This window comes from Acinonyx jubatus, chromosome A1, assembly GCF_027475565.1.
Source record: "Acinonyx jubatus isolate Ajub_Pintada_27869175 chromosome A1, VMU_Ajub_asm_v1.0, whole genome shotgun sequence".
In the NCBI taxonomy this organism is placed as follows: Eukaryota; Metazoa; Chordata; class Mammalia; order Carnivora; family Felidae; genus Acinonyx; species Acinonyx jubatus.
In genome coordinates, this window is record NC_069380.1 from 206,394,827 (window position 1) to 206,410,126 (window position 15,300).

The window sequence follows — 15,300 nt, forward strand, 5'->3', positions numbered from 1 at the left end:
TTTACAGCTTTAGTGCAGGAGTTGGCAGACCTTTTCTGTAAAGGACCAGATAATGAGTATTTTAAGTTTTGTGGGCCACATGGTCTCTGCTGCAACTATTTAACTCTACCACTGTAGCACAAAAGCAGGCACAGACAATAGTAAATAGTAAATGAACAGGCATAGCTGTTTCCAATAAAACTTTTATTTACAAAAACGGGGTGCAGGCTGGATTTGGCCCATGGCTATAGTTTGCTGACCCCAGTTATATTCCATCCATCCTCTTAGTCATTTTCTTCTTTACTCAAAGACTCAAGTTCAAGTCTTTCTAGTTCCTGAGCAATTTTAAAATCCATTTGAACATATTCAAGACATAACTTCAGTCTTCTTTGATCTACTTAACTCCAATGACCTCTTCTAACACTTTTCAACAGCCCCAACTATGGCTAATTCTGCCATTACCACAGATAGTTCCTTTTCTGAAACTATGAGTTTCCAATATTTATTGTTTTAACAAATGTTTTTTAGCTGTTATGTGCTAGGCTCTAGATATTCCATTTACTGGTCACATAACTTTCTATCTTCCAGTTCAACTTTTTTTTTTTTTTTTTTCAATATCAACCACTCCTTAGGCATACACCTGAGAGTCCTCTTGCTTTACCTACAATGAACAATCTTTATTCCGGAATAACTCCCTCCTCCCCCATCATTGTATTCCATTCAAACATCCAGCCTCCCAAATAAGATTCAGGAGTATCATACAAATACACAGAATGACTGTCTCTGCAAATCTACATTCTATAGCCCTTAATGTCCCACATTTCTTCTAGGCATTTTTTTCTCACAACCCTCAATAGCTATTTGAAGTCTTTACTATTGTACTGAAGGCTTCATCACAACAACTCCCAACACAAAATTAATGACCCTGCCAGTAGTTTCCTACCTAAGACCCACAGCCTACAAACAACTGTGGGTATGAGCCCTCCACAACCCCTCCATTCCCAGTGTAAATATATTCCCTCCTCTCACTGAAAGCCAACTCCTGCCTGCTCTTATGCATGATCGCAACCACTACCACCTTCTCATGTACTTGCATTATTACCTGGTATGTTTGGTTTTTGCAGGACTGTATTAGTTACATATGCTGTGTAAGAAATCACCAAACTAAACTAATAAATTGGAGGTGGTTTAAGCCCCTAACAGTTTTGGAGGTCAGAAGTCCATCGCAACGTAGCTGAATTCTTTGCTTAGGGTCTCACAGACTGAAATCAGGATGGTGATAGGGCTGCATTCCTCTCTGGAAGCTCTGGGCAAGAATCTGCTTCCAAGCTCATTAGGTTGCTGGCAAAATCCAAGTTCCTTGTAATTGCAGGACTGAGATGCCCATTTCCTTGCTGTCAGCTGGGGACTGCTCTCAGTATCTAGAAGCTGTGTGCCTTCCTTGCCACATGAATTACTCCACCTTCAAAGCCAGCAAATGAGAATCCTTCTCATGTTGAATCTAAATTAGACAAAAGTCATGCCTGCAAATGTTTGCAAAATAATCCCCTCTTTATCTATAACTCCTTTGAAATGGCTAAAGAGTAATATCCTTAAGCTTCCTAGGGGTCGCCTGGTTTGGTTAAGAAAATCTGTGAGGCCCACATTAATTTCTTGAAAAAGCCTTTAGTATAACTAAGTAATCTGACCCTATGATCTTTCTGAGGTTTGAGCAAAAGGTTATATATACACCCTTGGTTCCTTCTCTGTACCATACTTTCAGAAGCAATTTCTTCATTTTAACATTATTTACCATCTGGATAGGCTCAAAACAAACTAAATCATCTAGTCCTGGTACCTCTGTAATAAAACTTCTTTCCATTTAACTTTATTCTCTCATATATTACTATAAGCAGCAAGAAGAAAGCAGGCAGTACCTTCAACACTTTGCTCAGAAATCACCTTAGCTATATCTCCAACTTACTCATGTAAGTCTGCTTACATCTTCAAAGCCAGCAACAGAGACTCTCCCTCAAGTCAAATCCCTCCCACACCTCAAATTTCTTTTGTCAGGAATAGCCCAATCCCTTTAAGGGCCCACCGGATTAGACAGGATCCACTGAAGATAATCCTCCTTTCTCAACTATGCCATTCAATATAATCTAACCATAGGAGTGTTGGGTCCTGCTCATAGTTCACAACCATACTCGAGAGGAGGAGCAGGAATCTTGGGGGCCATCTTAGAATTCTGTCTACAACCATGACTATGAGTGTAGCAATTCTGAAACTACTTTCTATGTGTGGTAGCAATGAACAAATGAATTACTATAGTGATGATATTAGAAGCCAAACTTCTCACTGTTGAAGAAGTGAAATACAAATATAGAATGGGGAAAGGCTGCGAAGTTAGATTAGAATTACTTCATAGATCAGTGTGAATTCATGATTATATATTTATATGTATATAATATATATTTTATATATTTATATATTTATAATATATTTTATATTTTTATATTTTTATATTATATGTAATATAAATATATACATGTATATATGTAAATATATATATATGTGTGTGTGTATATATATATGTATATAGGGGTGGGTTTTTTTGGTTATTTGGTTTATCTCCCATGCCAGCTCTCTCTCCTGAAATAGTCTAGAAGCAATGGTGCCCCAGCATCAGTGAACATACGCAGTGCCAGGATCTAGATTTGTAAACAGAATTCCCTATTAAAAGGAGCCATGGATCAATAGAGAAATGGGTAACATTAGAGCAGGAAAAGTACGAGATGAGCCAGGAACATTTTGTTGTGCCAGAATGTAACAAAGTACCCCAAAAGTGATGGGGATATGTCAAAAGGACAGAAACCAGTGTTAGGGAGTTTCTATTAGATAAAAAGGTCTGGAAATATTCAGAAATTGGAAAGAAACACAATGTGCTTCAAATCACTGCACTTTGGGGGAGTTTATATTTGTGGTTAAAACCATCAGTTAAAACTGCTTACAGAAACAAAAATATACCTAGGATTCACAGTTTAAAATGTTTTACTTCTTAGGAAACAGTATTTCCCATTAAAAGGATATGACTAAAATGTTTCATCTCCAAATAATAACAGCAAATTTTTGGAGTGGCTGGAGATCAGAATAACTACATGTACTATTCAAATATAAATAAATATTTAAAAACATGTTTTTCCTGTAATTATTTATAAAGCTTCTAATTTCCATAATTAAAGGATATTCAAGGAGAAATTGCCCAATTAAAGATCCAAGCATTCTAGGGTCCCTGAACCTATCCTCTACCACGTTAGTCATGTAATTAAGAAAGAAATGTAACAGAATTGTTTTGATGTTGAAGAGAAAAGGGTTGAAGACAATCCAAAGGAAATGCACTTAACAATATCAACTCTAGATGAACTGACAAAAGGAAGTTTAATAAGTGAAACTCTAAGATAATCACAGGCATTCATTTATTATCATCTATGAAAACACCTTTTAATTTAACTTAATAATGATTTGTTATAGAGTTTTGATGTACAGGAATACTTCTCAGTGAGGGCTAGAAATTTAATAGTCACACATTTGTGGGATCTAGGCCAAACAGCCCCATTTGAGTCTCAGGCAAAGTGTGTGTGTGAGACTTCAAAGTAAGAGAGGAAAACACTTTCTGATTGGAAGTAACGTACCAAAATTCTGGTTTAGAATAAATGAGTTTTAGATGACAATATAATTAAGATTTTAAAGTATGCTTTTGAATAGTTTAAAGGTTGATTCCTCCTTATCCTTGTCCTACTTTCTTAATGTTAAAAAAGAGACAACAGGGGCGCCTGGGTGGCTCAGTTGGTTAAGTGTCCGATTTTGGCTCAGGTCATGATCTTACAGTCCGTGAGTTCGAGCCCCACCTTGGGCTCTGTGCTGCTATGAGTTCAGAGCCTGGAGCTTGCCTGGGATTCTGTGTCTCCCTCTCTCTCTGCCCCTACCCCATTCACGTTCTGTCTCTGTCTCTCAAAAAATGAATAAACATTAAAAAAAATTTTTTTTTAAAAGAGAGAGACAACAGGCGCAAAATGGAATCACTTATGTTAAACCCATGGCACCAAAAAGAAACTTAATACCTAACCTAAGTACTGTTTCAAACTCTCCCAAGAATGTAATCTTAACCAGAAAGTCTGGAATTTCCTGATCAACACCAGTGAGGTTATCCAACTAATAGACCCGTTAGTTCCCCCAAAAGGAAGGTATAACCTTGCTGGAAATAATCCTTTTTTTCCTATTTATAAGTTTCTTGTCCCACCCTCTCTCTGCCTTTGAAAACATTCCATTTTGTACATCTCATAACTTCTTTAGACTTGCTAGAAGAGATGCTGCCCAAGTCACAAATCATTGAAGAAAAACAATGGGAGCGACAAATTTACTCAGCTGGATTTCTTTTGGATTTAACACTGCTCGCCTGAACCTAAAGAAGTAAGATCCCATTTTCCCCACGTACAATAATCAATAATCCCATGAACTCCAGACCAACGTTCTTCATGTTTAAAACACACACACACACACACACACACACACACACACACACACACACACACAGCAGGACCCGATTTACAAAGTATATCTTATGAAAAACTTGAACACATAAAACAGACAAAACTGGAACTCCTCTGGCTGAAGTGAGAACCCCCCTGCCCCTCACCCCCATCCCCAGGCCTCTCCTTGCACCTTACTGCAGCCCCTGCGGCACTCACAACATAACTCCAAGATGGCAGAACATGCAAAAGGTGACTCCAAGCAATAACTGATGTAAAGGTTCTGCTATCATCAGAAAAAAATGTTTTTCAGATGCATAAGGAAAATACAGAATACAGAAACCAAAATGTTCTAAGTGATTATATTTGGGTAGTAGAATTATGAGTAATTTTTTCTTTTCCAAATTTTCTATTATTGACAGGAATTACTGTTAGAAACCCAATAAACTTTATTTTTCCAAGATGTAAATGTAATTATTCTTCCTGTAATGCACTGTGTTGTAGTATACAACAGAAAAAAGCATTTCTTTACCACTGTGACTATACTTAAAAATACACACACATACACACACAGTGATGTAAAGATTAGAGATACAAATTTAACAATATAATTAGAAAGGCCTGTTTATATTTAAAGTACATAATATTTTAATCACAACAGATCAGATATATTTAATTGTTTCCTTTAATGTCCCATTCACTGCAATTTCCAGTAAAGCCACAAGTTACTAATTACTCTTGGAATCAGAAAAGAGGTTAAAAAGTTAAGGAAAAAAAGTGTCCTATGAAATCTACTACTTTCAAATAATAATTCTTGCATTTCCAAAACCCATTACTCAAGCCAAAGACTGCAATTAAGATACCAGTAACATTTCCTAGACAAGTAAATAGTCAATTAATTACATCTGCTTCTAGGAAATGGAAAGAGTAAATATTAACCATGATTTTGAAATCAAAACGGAGATATTCGGCAAAGTGGGAGAAGTTATAGTACATGGTTACAATATATAGAGATTTTTGCACATTGGTAACTAAAATTTTTTCCCAGTTTTATTGAGAAATAATTGATATACATCACTGTATAAGTTTAAGGCATATAGCATGATAATATGATTTACATGTATTATGAAATGATTATCACAATAGGTTCAGCTAACATCCCTCATCTCATATAGATACAATATAAAAAAGAAAAAAGTAAAAAAAAAAACAAAAAAAACTCTTGTGACGAGAACTCTTAGGATTTACTTCCATAACAACTTTCCTGTATATCATACAGTATTATAGTCATAACATTGTACATTATTATACCCCTACTATTTATGTACCTTATAACTAGGAATTTGTACCTTTTGACTACCCTTCTCCAATTCCCTCATCCCCCACCTTCAGCCTCTGGTAACCACATGTCTGATGTCCTTTTCTGTGAGTCTGCGGTTTTTGGTCGGGCAGGGAATTGTTTGTTTGTTAGATTCCACATATAAGTGAGATCATATAGTATTTGTCTTTCTCTGTCTGGCTTATTTCATTTAGCATAATGCCTTGAAGTTCCATCCATGTTGTTGCAAATGGTAGCATTTCCTCATCTTTTATGGCTGAATAATATTCCACCCCATATATGAGTGTGTGTGTGTGTGTGTGTGTGTGTGTGTGTGTGTGTGTGTGTTATACCACAACTTCTTTATCCGTTTATCCATCCATGGACACTTAGGTTGTTTCCATGTATTGGTTGCTGCAAACAATGCTGCTATGAACATGGAGGTGCAGATATCTTTTAAAATTCATCTTTTCATTTCCTTTGGATATATTCCCAGAAGAGGAATTGCTGGATCATATGGTAGTTCTATTTTTAACTTTTTTTGAGGATCTTCCATACTGTTTTCCACAGTGGCTACTCCAATTTACAATCTCACCAATACTGCACAAGGGTTCTCTTTTCTCTACATCCATACCAGCATTTGTTATCTCCTGTCTTTTTGATAATGGCCATTCTAACAGGCACGAGGTGATATTTCACTGTGGTTTTAATTTGCATTTCCCTAATGACAAGTCATGTTGAGCATCTTTTCGTGTACTTGTTGGTCTTTAGTACATCTTCCTCAGAAAATGTTTATCCAGGTCCTTTGCTCACTTTTTAATTGGGTTCATTTTCTTTTGCTTTTGCTGTTGAGCTGTATGACTCTTCACATATTTTGGACATTAACCCTTATCAGATATATAGTTTGCAATTAGACATAGAAGGAACCAATCGCAACATAATAAAGGCCATACATGACGAGCTGACAGCTAACACCATACTCAATGGTGAAAGGTTAAAAGCTCTTCATCTAAGATCAGGAACAAGAGACAAGGGTGTCCACTCTCATCACTCTTACTCAAGACAGTACTGGAAGTCATAACTAGAGAAATCAGGTAAGAAAAGAAAATATATCAAAATTGGAAAGTAAGAGGTAAAATGGTCTCTATTTCTATTGCTAAATACAGAAAATCTTAAAAACTCAACAAAAAAAATTCTTAGATCTAATCAATGAATTCAGTAAAGTTGCAGGACACAAAATTAACATTAAAAAAGTCAACAGTGCGGGGCGCCGAGGTGGCTCAGTTAAGCGTCTGACTTCAGCTCAGGTCATAATCTCACAGTTTGTGAGTTCCAGCCCTGCATCAGGCTCTGTGCTGACAGCTCAGAGCCTGGAACCTGCTTTGGATTCTGTGTCTCCCTCTCTCTCTGCTCTTCCCCCATTCATACTCTGTCTCTCTCTCCCTCAAAAATAAATAAAACATTAAAAAAAAAAAAAACAAACAGTGCTTCCATACACTAACAAAGAACTTCCTGAAAAAGAAATAAAGAAATCAATCCCATTTACAATAGCACTAAAAATAATTAAACACTTACGAATAAACTTAACCAAGGAGGTAAAAGGTAACTCTGATAACTTAATATTTTAATTTTAATTTTTTTGTGTTTCTACATAGATTTGTTACCCATCCTTGTCCTACTTTCTTAATCATCTTATTATATGCACTATAAGTCTGAGACTGCAGAAACAGCCAGCAAGAGAACTAAACAGATTCCTTTCTTCTTGAAATTTTGTTAGCTAAAACTTAAATCCACAAAGTCTTAGTCTTTTTATAATGTAAGAAATCCCTGAATGGCTGAAACAATTAAGAAGAGCTTAGAGACTGGCAAAAACTTTTCTTCCTCATACTTTTTAAGAACTATTGTCTATGGTAAATACAAGCTAAAAAGAGAATAAATAGGAGTTTTCTAAGGTTTCATTTCCACAAACCAGTTTTTTAAAGTTCTGGATTCCCAAAAGCTTCAAATAAAGCAGATAAAAGCAGAACTAACTGAGTTTAAGATATGGACAGGGACCTACATCCCTATCTGCTTTCTTTCCTTACCACCCTCACTCTCACAACATCATCTTTGGTGGAATTCTAGGGACACTGAATTTAAGGAGAGACGAATGAGAAATTCTAGTGGAATACATGAAAAAAAAGAAACTACTGAAGCCACCATTGCAATATAATTGTATGCTTAAATTATATTTGAATTCTGTTTGAATCATCTAACATATACTGGGTACTTAATACAATTAGTCAAGGGACATCTGGGTGGGTCAGTCCATTAAGCTGAAACCGACTCTTGGCTTCAGCTCAAGTCCTGATCTCTCGATCTCGTGTGTTCGAGCCCCATGTCAGGCTCTGGGCTGGCAGCTCGAAGTCTGCTTGGGATTCTCTGTCTCCCTCTCTCTCTGCCCCTCCCCTACTTGTACTGTCTCTCTCTTTCAAAACTAAAATAAACTTAAAAAAAAAAAAAAGTAACTAAAAATATGCATGAGGCTGGGATCCTCATTAGGGTTGAGAGGCACTTCACTGGGGTTCAATAGAAGGCAATTTGAAACATAGTATATTTATTTATTCCAATAGGTCAACCAGGGCATGTAAAGTAGATTACAGTCAAATCTCCTTATTTGTAGTAGTTATGGTCTATAAAGTTCTGTAAACACTGAATTATCAAATACAGGGTTGGGTTCCTGTAAGCCTCTGGTCACATTTTCATCAAGCAATCAATACATAACTTTATTTACGTTTTTGTTTAAGGACAACCATATAATAATATATATTCCTGATTCACAAACATTGAACTCATAGCCAACAGCACTGTAAGTCGTGCCTGAATGAAGCTTATCTAACATATGTATTCTCTCAAGGGCACACCATGGACTTCTTACACTTAGGAACACCAGACAATGCTACAGCACTTCAGCACTCCACTTGGGGGCCATTATAAACAGCAAAATCACCAACAAAAATTGCCCAAATAAGAAAAACGCAACACTACATAGATCACAGAAAGGATACTTGATTACAACATGAGCTGAAACAAGAAAAAAGAGCATCAGCTTTTTCAAATTCTTTTTTGCCACTCTGTACATATGCACGTCTGCAAATGACCATAAAAGCACTGTGTACTGATTTTGGGGTTACAAAAAATTTTTAGCAAATAGGTGAGCTTGCAAATACAGGAACAACAAATAATCGGGACCCACTGTATTTTCTTAAGACAATCAAATCTCATATAAGATTTTGATTTAGTTACAAACCATGATTAGTGTTTTAGAAGAAGGTACTAAGACAGGGAAAGAAAGAGTAAAAATCAAAATTAAAATTGAGGCTCAAACTTCTGCATCAATTATATCCACTGACACTGTAATGTATCTGTGGTAACTTGCATTATTGTTCCCAATCCATCACCCCTCCTGCATCCTCCAGCTTTGGCATGTGATACTGCAGTTCCTCTCACTAAAGACCTGAGCATATTTCTCCACTGTACCGATCTTACCCACAGTCATGTGATTTGCTCTGGCCAATGGAATGTCCGTGGACATATGAGCAAAGACTTCAAATGTGCTTCCAGATTTGGGGTTTCCCTCTTCTGTTTCTGCCATCACCGTGAGAAAAACATGCCCTCAGGCAGTTTGCTAGTACAAGCGGGAACAGAGACACATGGAAGAGACCTAGCACTAACTGGAGCTTGGAGCCAAGCCCAGCCATCCCAAAGATATGTCAGCAATTATAAATAAGCCATTAAGTTTGATAGGATTTATGCTGCTATAGTTAATCGGTATTTAGTGTAATTTTAAAATATTATCTCACTAAAAATCTTTATTTAAAAGGTTGATGAGACTCTTTCATTCTTGTCCTAAGCCCTAGTACATAGTAAGTTTGTGCTATGTTGTTTATAAAGATGGCTACATCCATATCTCCCCGCCCACATGATCTTTTATAATGTGATCTTGTCATTCAACCACCAAATGGTAGAATCTATCTCCCCTCTCCTCAAATTTGCACTGGCGCTATGATGCTACGTAAAACTTGAAGCCAGACCTTATAAAATCCAGTTTCCATATCCATCCTTCATGGAACCCAGTCATCAAGCAAGAAGTCAAACCCCACTAAGTCCACCACACTGTGAAAAAAGCCCAAACTAGACATGTGGAAAGAGAAAGTGGGAGAGACAGAGAGAGAGAGAGAGGGCACGCACGCATGCATATGCACATAGTCGGGAAGTGGGGAGTGCTGGGAGCAGGACAGATACCATGGGGTAGAGCACCAACCATAAACCATGTGAATGATGCATTTTGAACCTTAAAACCATCCTAGTGCCCCGGCTGACACTATATGAAGCATAAGAACTTCCTCATCAATCCACAGAATTGTGAGAAACAATACAGTATTTAAAACAAGACACTTATTTTTAGGATGAATTATAGCAACTCAAACAAGTTGTTAACAAATGTGTGCCAAATTAAGTAAATTCACTAAAATATTGTTTAATGCTTACCTTGGTGTTCGCCATGTCCACAATATACTGGTCTCCCTTTATACATTCCATTACTTCAAAACCATCTCTGTCAATCACTTTAGCCTGAGAGCTTCCAGATACAACAAGAATCATGTCTCCCGTGTTACTATACTGCAATGACTTGATCTGATGGCTTTGTAAAAGAAAAAAGAAAACAGGTGTGTAAGACACTGGGCATAATATTTATACTTCCACTACATTAGGCACTGCCAGAAGAAAGTTGCACAACTACACAAATTGATAATTCTTCAAAAGCAAGATCATCAACTTCGAATGGGTCCTCAACACCAGTGGCTATCCTCTTAGCGCTCTCCTCCCACTCACCACAGCAATCTGTTAAAATCTCTACTCACCAACCAACTCTCCCCTCTTTCAGCTGTTGATTTGTCTGGCTCTTTGCCAAAAGAAACAAACAACTGCCTCAACTTCCTCCCACTAGTGTTATAAACTTACTTATCTGCATCTGAACACCTCTCTTCCTCCGCCTCTTTGATTACAATGGTGGATGTAAACCTCTTCCTGCCCAAGGCAAATCTAATACCTGTATTCTGCATCCCATCCCTTCCAGTGTCCTCAGGAACAGCTACTGATTGTCGCCCCTCTTTCCCCTTCACAGCTAAGGCGTTAGAACAAGGTTTCATCTCCTTTATTCCTCTGGTACTATGGCATCCCTTCCATTCTCACCGCTCTACTCATTCCCCTAGCTTCAGACTATGTTACCATTCCAAAGTAGCCCACGTTCAATACCAATGTGCAGTAAAATGGCCCAGCTCTCTGCTTCAGTCTGGGATATGTCGGAAGAATTATACCAGCTTCAGTTTCCCTGTGGGATCAGCTGTGGCTGCTTCTGCCACTCCATGATGCCACAATTCCTGCACCTTCCTAAGCGTGCTTCCCTTGCACCTTCTCTCACAGGGGCTGATCCCACCACGAGCACTCCTCAACCAACCTTCTGCATGCAAATCCCGAAGTTTCAAGGTATGTTTCTGGGGAACCTGACCTGAGAGAGTTGCCACCAGAAACGGCCCTATGAAGTCAATTCCAAAATGAGATCCTGGAGGGGTATTCGTCACTGACTGGCTAGCAGTGAGGACCCTGTTGCAGGTGGCACAGAGTCCCCGCCGTGCTGCAACAGTGCAACTGCAACTGCCACAAATTCACCGTGAAGGGAGAGACACTGGCTGGTGGGCTACTTCAGGCATCTGAGAGGTACGGGAAAAGGAATAACTGAAACAACTGCAGAACTGGATCCCTATTACCTGGGTAGTCAGTACGGTGAACAAAGACAACGAAAGGCTGAGGCTGACTAAATCACCAATTAAAAACTATAGTGTGAAAGCCAAAGGGCCTCTCTGGCAGCCTATAAAGACAGGGTTATTGTCCCTGTCAGGTAAGTGAACGATTTGGTAAAGCGTCTTTTTCTACCGCTATTAGGAAGAGGGACCCAAAGCAGTTGACGTTCACAGGTGACCAAAAAGAGCACACGTGTGCATGCTCGAGCCAGGGCTACATTACTTTTCTGGCCCTTTGTCTTAACATACTCAGAAGGGACCTGGACCATCTGGACAACGTGAAGAAATTCATGTTGGTCCATGATCTAGATGACATCATGCTAATTGAATCCGGTGAGCAAAAAATCAAGTACACTGGTGAGAAACCAGAAGTAGGGTTTGTCTCCAGAAGATGACAAACCCTAGGAAAGATCAAGAGATGGAGATAAGGAGACGTGGGGAAGATGCATGTAGACACACCCACAAAAGTGGACACCAAATACGAAGCTCTTTGTATAACATGTTAATCCCAAAGGACATCAACTTCGAAAGAGGCAATAAACAACGCAAAATGAGTTGGCCAGTTCAGTTGACATTAGGTAGCTTTTGTCATCATCCACGCCACTGTTAATGCAATAGGCAGTGGAAGAAGGGACAGAAGTTAGGCACGGGACCAATGGTAACTCTCCAAAATAGACCTATTATTGCCAAAGGTCCAACCTCTCAGTAACTGAAGTCTATGATGAGCCCCACTCCCAAAATCAGTACTAAGCTAATGGAAAGTATGGAATATGAAAAACTGTGTAATAAGTATATGGGAAAAAATAGAGTGGGGAGGTCTGAAAATGTGTACCAAGGGGACAGGAATAAATATTTTAAGTAGAATGGTCAGGAAGTAAGTGACCGAGTGGGCTACGAAGTGAGGGAGTAGGCTGTGACAATATTTTGAGGAAGAGTGTTCTAAGAAGAAGCAACTTCTATCAGAAATGACCTGCAGCAAGAGTGTTCTGGCATTTGCCCAATGTAACCTGGAGCAGACTGAGCAAAACAAACAGGAGTTGGAGAGGTCAGAATGCAGCAGGTGGGGATGTGCAGATCACAGAGGGCCATGTAAGCCCCTGAAAGGGCCTTGGCTTTTGTTCTCTCTGAGCGAAATCAGAAGAAACCGACCAGAGTGCTTTGAGTGGAGCAAGGACACAATCTGACCTACACTATACAGAACCATTTTTTTGTGCCTGGACCATTTTGCACTCTGAAGTCTGTGGGCTCCTTCTTCCTATGTTTTTTAAACATCTTTAAAAAACTACATTAGGCATATAGTGGAAACCAGCTATAAAGGAATAAATATTAAAATATTTTTTTAATTTGTGACATAATATGTGAGTCTCCGTACTAACGTATCAAGACACTATGCCTAGAGGCAGATCTAGTGTAATTTCAAAGTAATGATGAGCATAAATAATACATATTTCAATGTACCTGTAGTAATGATAATATAGTAAGAAAGCACTGAAATTTGTAGGTACACCTGTGCCTTTGTTGCCCACTTTCATAATTAAAGGAAATGATAAAAATCAGTTAGTGGTTAATGAAAAGAAACAATTTTTTACCCAAGTTCACAGAAATTGGGAATACCAGATATTGAACTTATGAGTCATGGAATTTAAAACAACTATAATTAAGAAATTAGGGGCGCCTGGGTGGCACAGTCGGTTAAGCGTCCGACTTCAGCCAGGTCACGATCTCGCGGTCCTTGAGTTCGAGCCCTGCGTCGGGCTCTGGGCTGATGGCTCAGAGCCTGGAGCCGTTTCCGATTCTGTGTCTCCCTCTCTCTCTGCCCCTCCCCCATTCATGCTCTGTCTCTCTCTGTCCCAAAAAAAATAAACATTGAAAAAAAAAATTAAAAAAAAAAATTAAATGACAAGATAGATAATATATACACAGATTTGAAAATCACAAAAAAAGAAATACGTACACATTTTAGAATGAAAACTACAATAACTGAAATTTAGAACTAATGGGTGGATTTAACAGGTGAGAATTACTGGCTAAACGATTATTTTTAGACTGAAGCATAGTGAGAAAAAATGGAAAATGCAAGAGAAAACATAAGGGAAACATGAGATATGGTGAAAAAGCCTCACATTAGATTTGTAGAATGGAAAGAGAGAGAAGCAACATGTGAAGAGGTGACCGTCAAAATTTTGGAAAAATGGTAAGACACTAACCCAGAGATTCAGTAAGTACTATAAACCCCAATAGGGTAGCAAAAAAAACCACACCCAGGCACATCACAGCAAAAGTGTTGAACGTCAAAGACAAAAGTAAAACCTTAAAAACACTTTTTTTCCAAACATGTTTTCATCAGGAAACTCAAAGTAAAACTACAGATACCACTATACACGTACCAAATGACTAAAATTTAAAAGGCTAACAATACCAAGTGTATCATTGGGACTGTGAAATGAAAAAAATCTACCTTCAGAGACAAAGGAAGATGTCACATCAACAACTGCAATGTATGAGACTGTCACCATTCTTCATAAGACCAACACTTCCCAACAGAACTTTCTGCAATGGTAGAAATGCTCTATGTCTGTGTTGTCCATTGTCATAACCACTAGCCACATGTTTCTATCGAGCACTACAAATATGGCTAGTGCAACTAAGGAACTTAATTTTTAATTTTATTTAATTTAAATTTAAATAGCTACATATGAACAGTGCAGCTGTTAAAATATGAAATAAATATAAAACAGTCTGAACTTAAGAAAAACAGAAGATTCTTATTGGCTCATAAAACAGATGAAAAATGAAATACAAAGTAAAACGGCCTTTAAAAAAAAGAAAATCTGGGGGGGACCTGGGGGGCTCAGTTGGTTAAGCATCCAACTTCGGCTCAGGTCATGATCTTGCAGTTCGTGGGTTTGAGCTCTACATCCTGCTCTGTGCTGACAGCTCAGAGCCTGGGGCCTGCTTCAGATTCTGTCTTCCTCTCTCTCTATCCCTCTCCTACTCACACTCTTTCTCTCTCAAAAATAAGTAAAAATTTTAAAGAAAGAAAGAAAGAAAATCTGGGGTGCTTGGTAGTTCAGTCAGTTGGCATCCAACTCTTGATTTCAGCTCAGGTCATGGTCTCAGTTCATGGGTTCAAGTCCCATGTCGGGCTCTGCACTGGTGATGCAGAGCATGCTTGGGATTCTCTGTCTCCCTCTTTCTCTCTCCCTCCCCTGCTTGTGCTCTATCTTTCTCTCTCCCTCTCAAAATAAATAAACACACACATGCACACACACAAACCCTAGTGAAATCTATTAAAGTCTATTTGGATGATAATAGTACAAGTACTAAAAAAGTCAGTGTAACTAATTTCCAGTTACAAATTTAGAAATGACTAATAAGTAAATTCGTCAGGTAAAAATTTCTTATTCCCCATGCTAAAAAACCATCTACAACATTCTTCAGAGATGGATCACATCAGAGCGATCTTAAAGGAATGCTATCACAGGTTATCATTCTCTCAAAAAAGAAATCACCAAATAAATATGAATGGCCAACAAATAATTAAACACTTTAAATAGATATTAATACACAAACCCACAAAGAATTCTGCTGGAGAACCAACTTAGTAAAGTCCCAAATATAAAACTTCTCTATCAAAAATAAAATTGAACAT

General features: G+C 38.1%; 1 protein-coding gene across 1 annotated transcript in view; it reads right to left on the bottom strand.

The window, feature by feature from the left end:
* The window catches only part of WDR70 (WD repeat domain 70), a 294,191-nt gene that overhangs the window by 203,223 nt on the left and 75,668 nt on the right, over positions 1-15,300 (bottom strand). Inside the window, exon 8 of the mRNA XM_015067612.3 lies at positions 10,336-10,489. Within this exon, the coding sequence (XP_014923098.3) occupies positions 10,336-10,489 (154 nt within the window). The remainder of the gene's footprint in view (positions 1-10,335; positions 10,490-15,300) is intronic.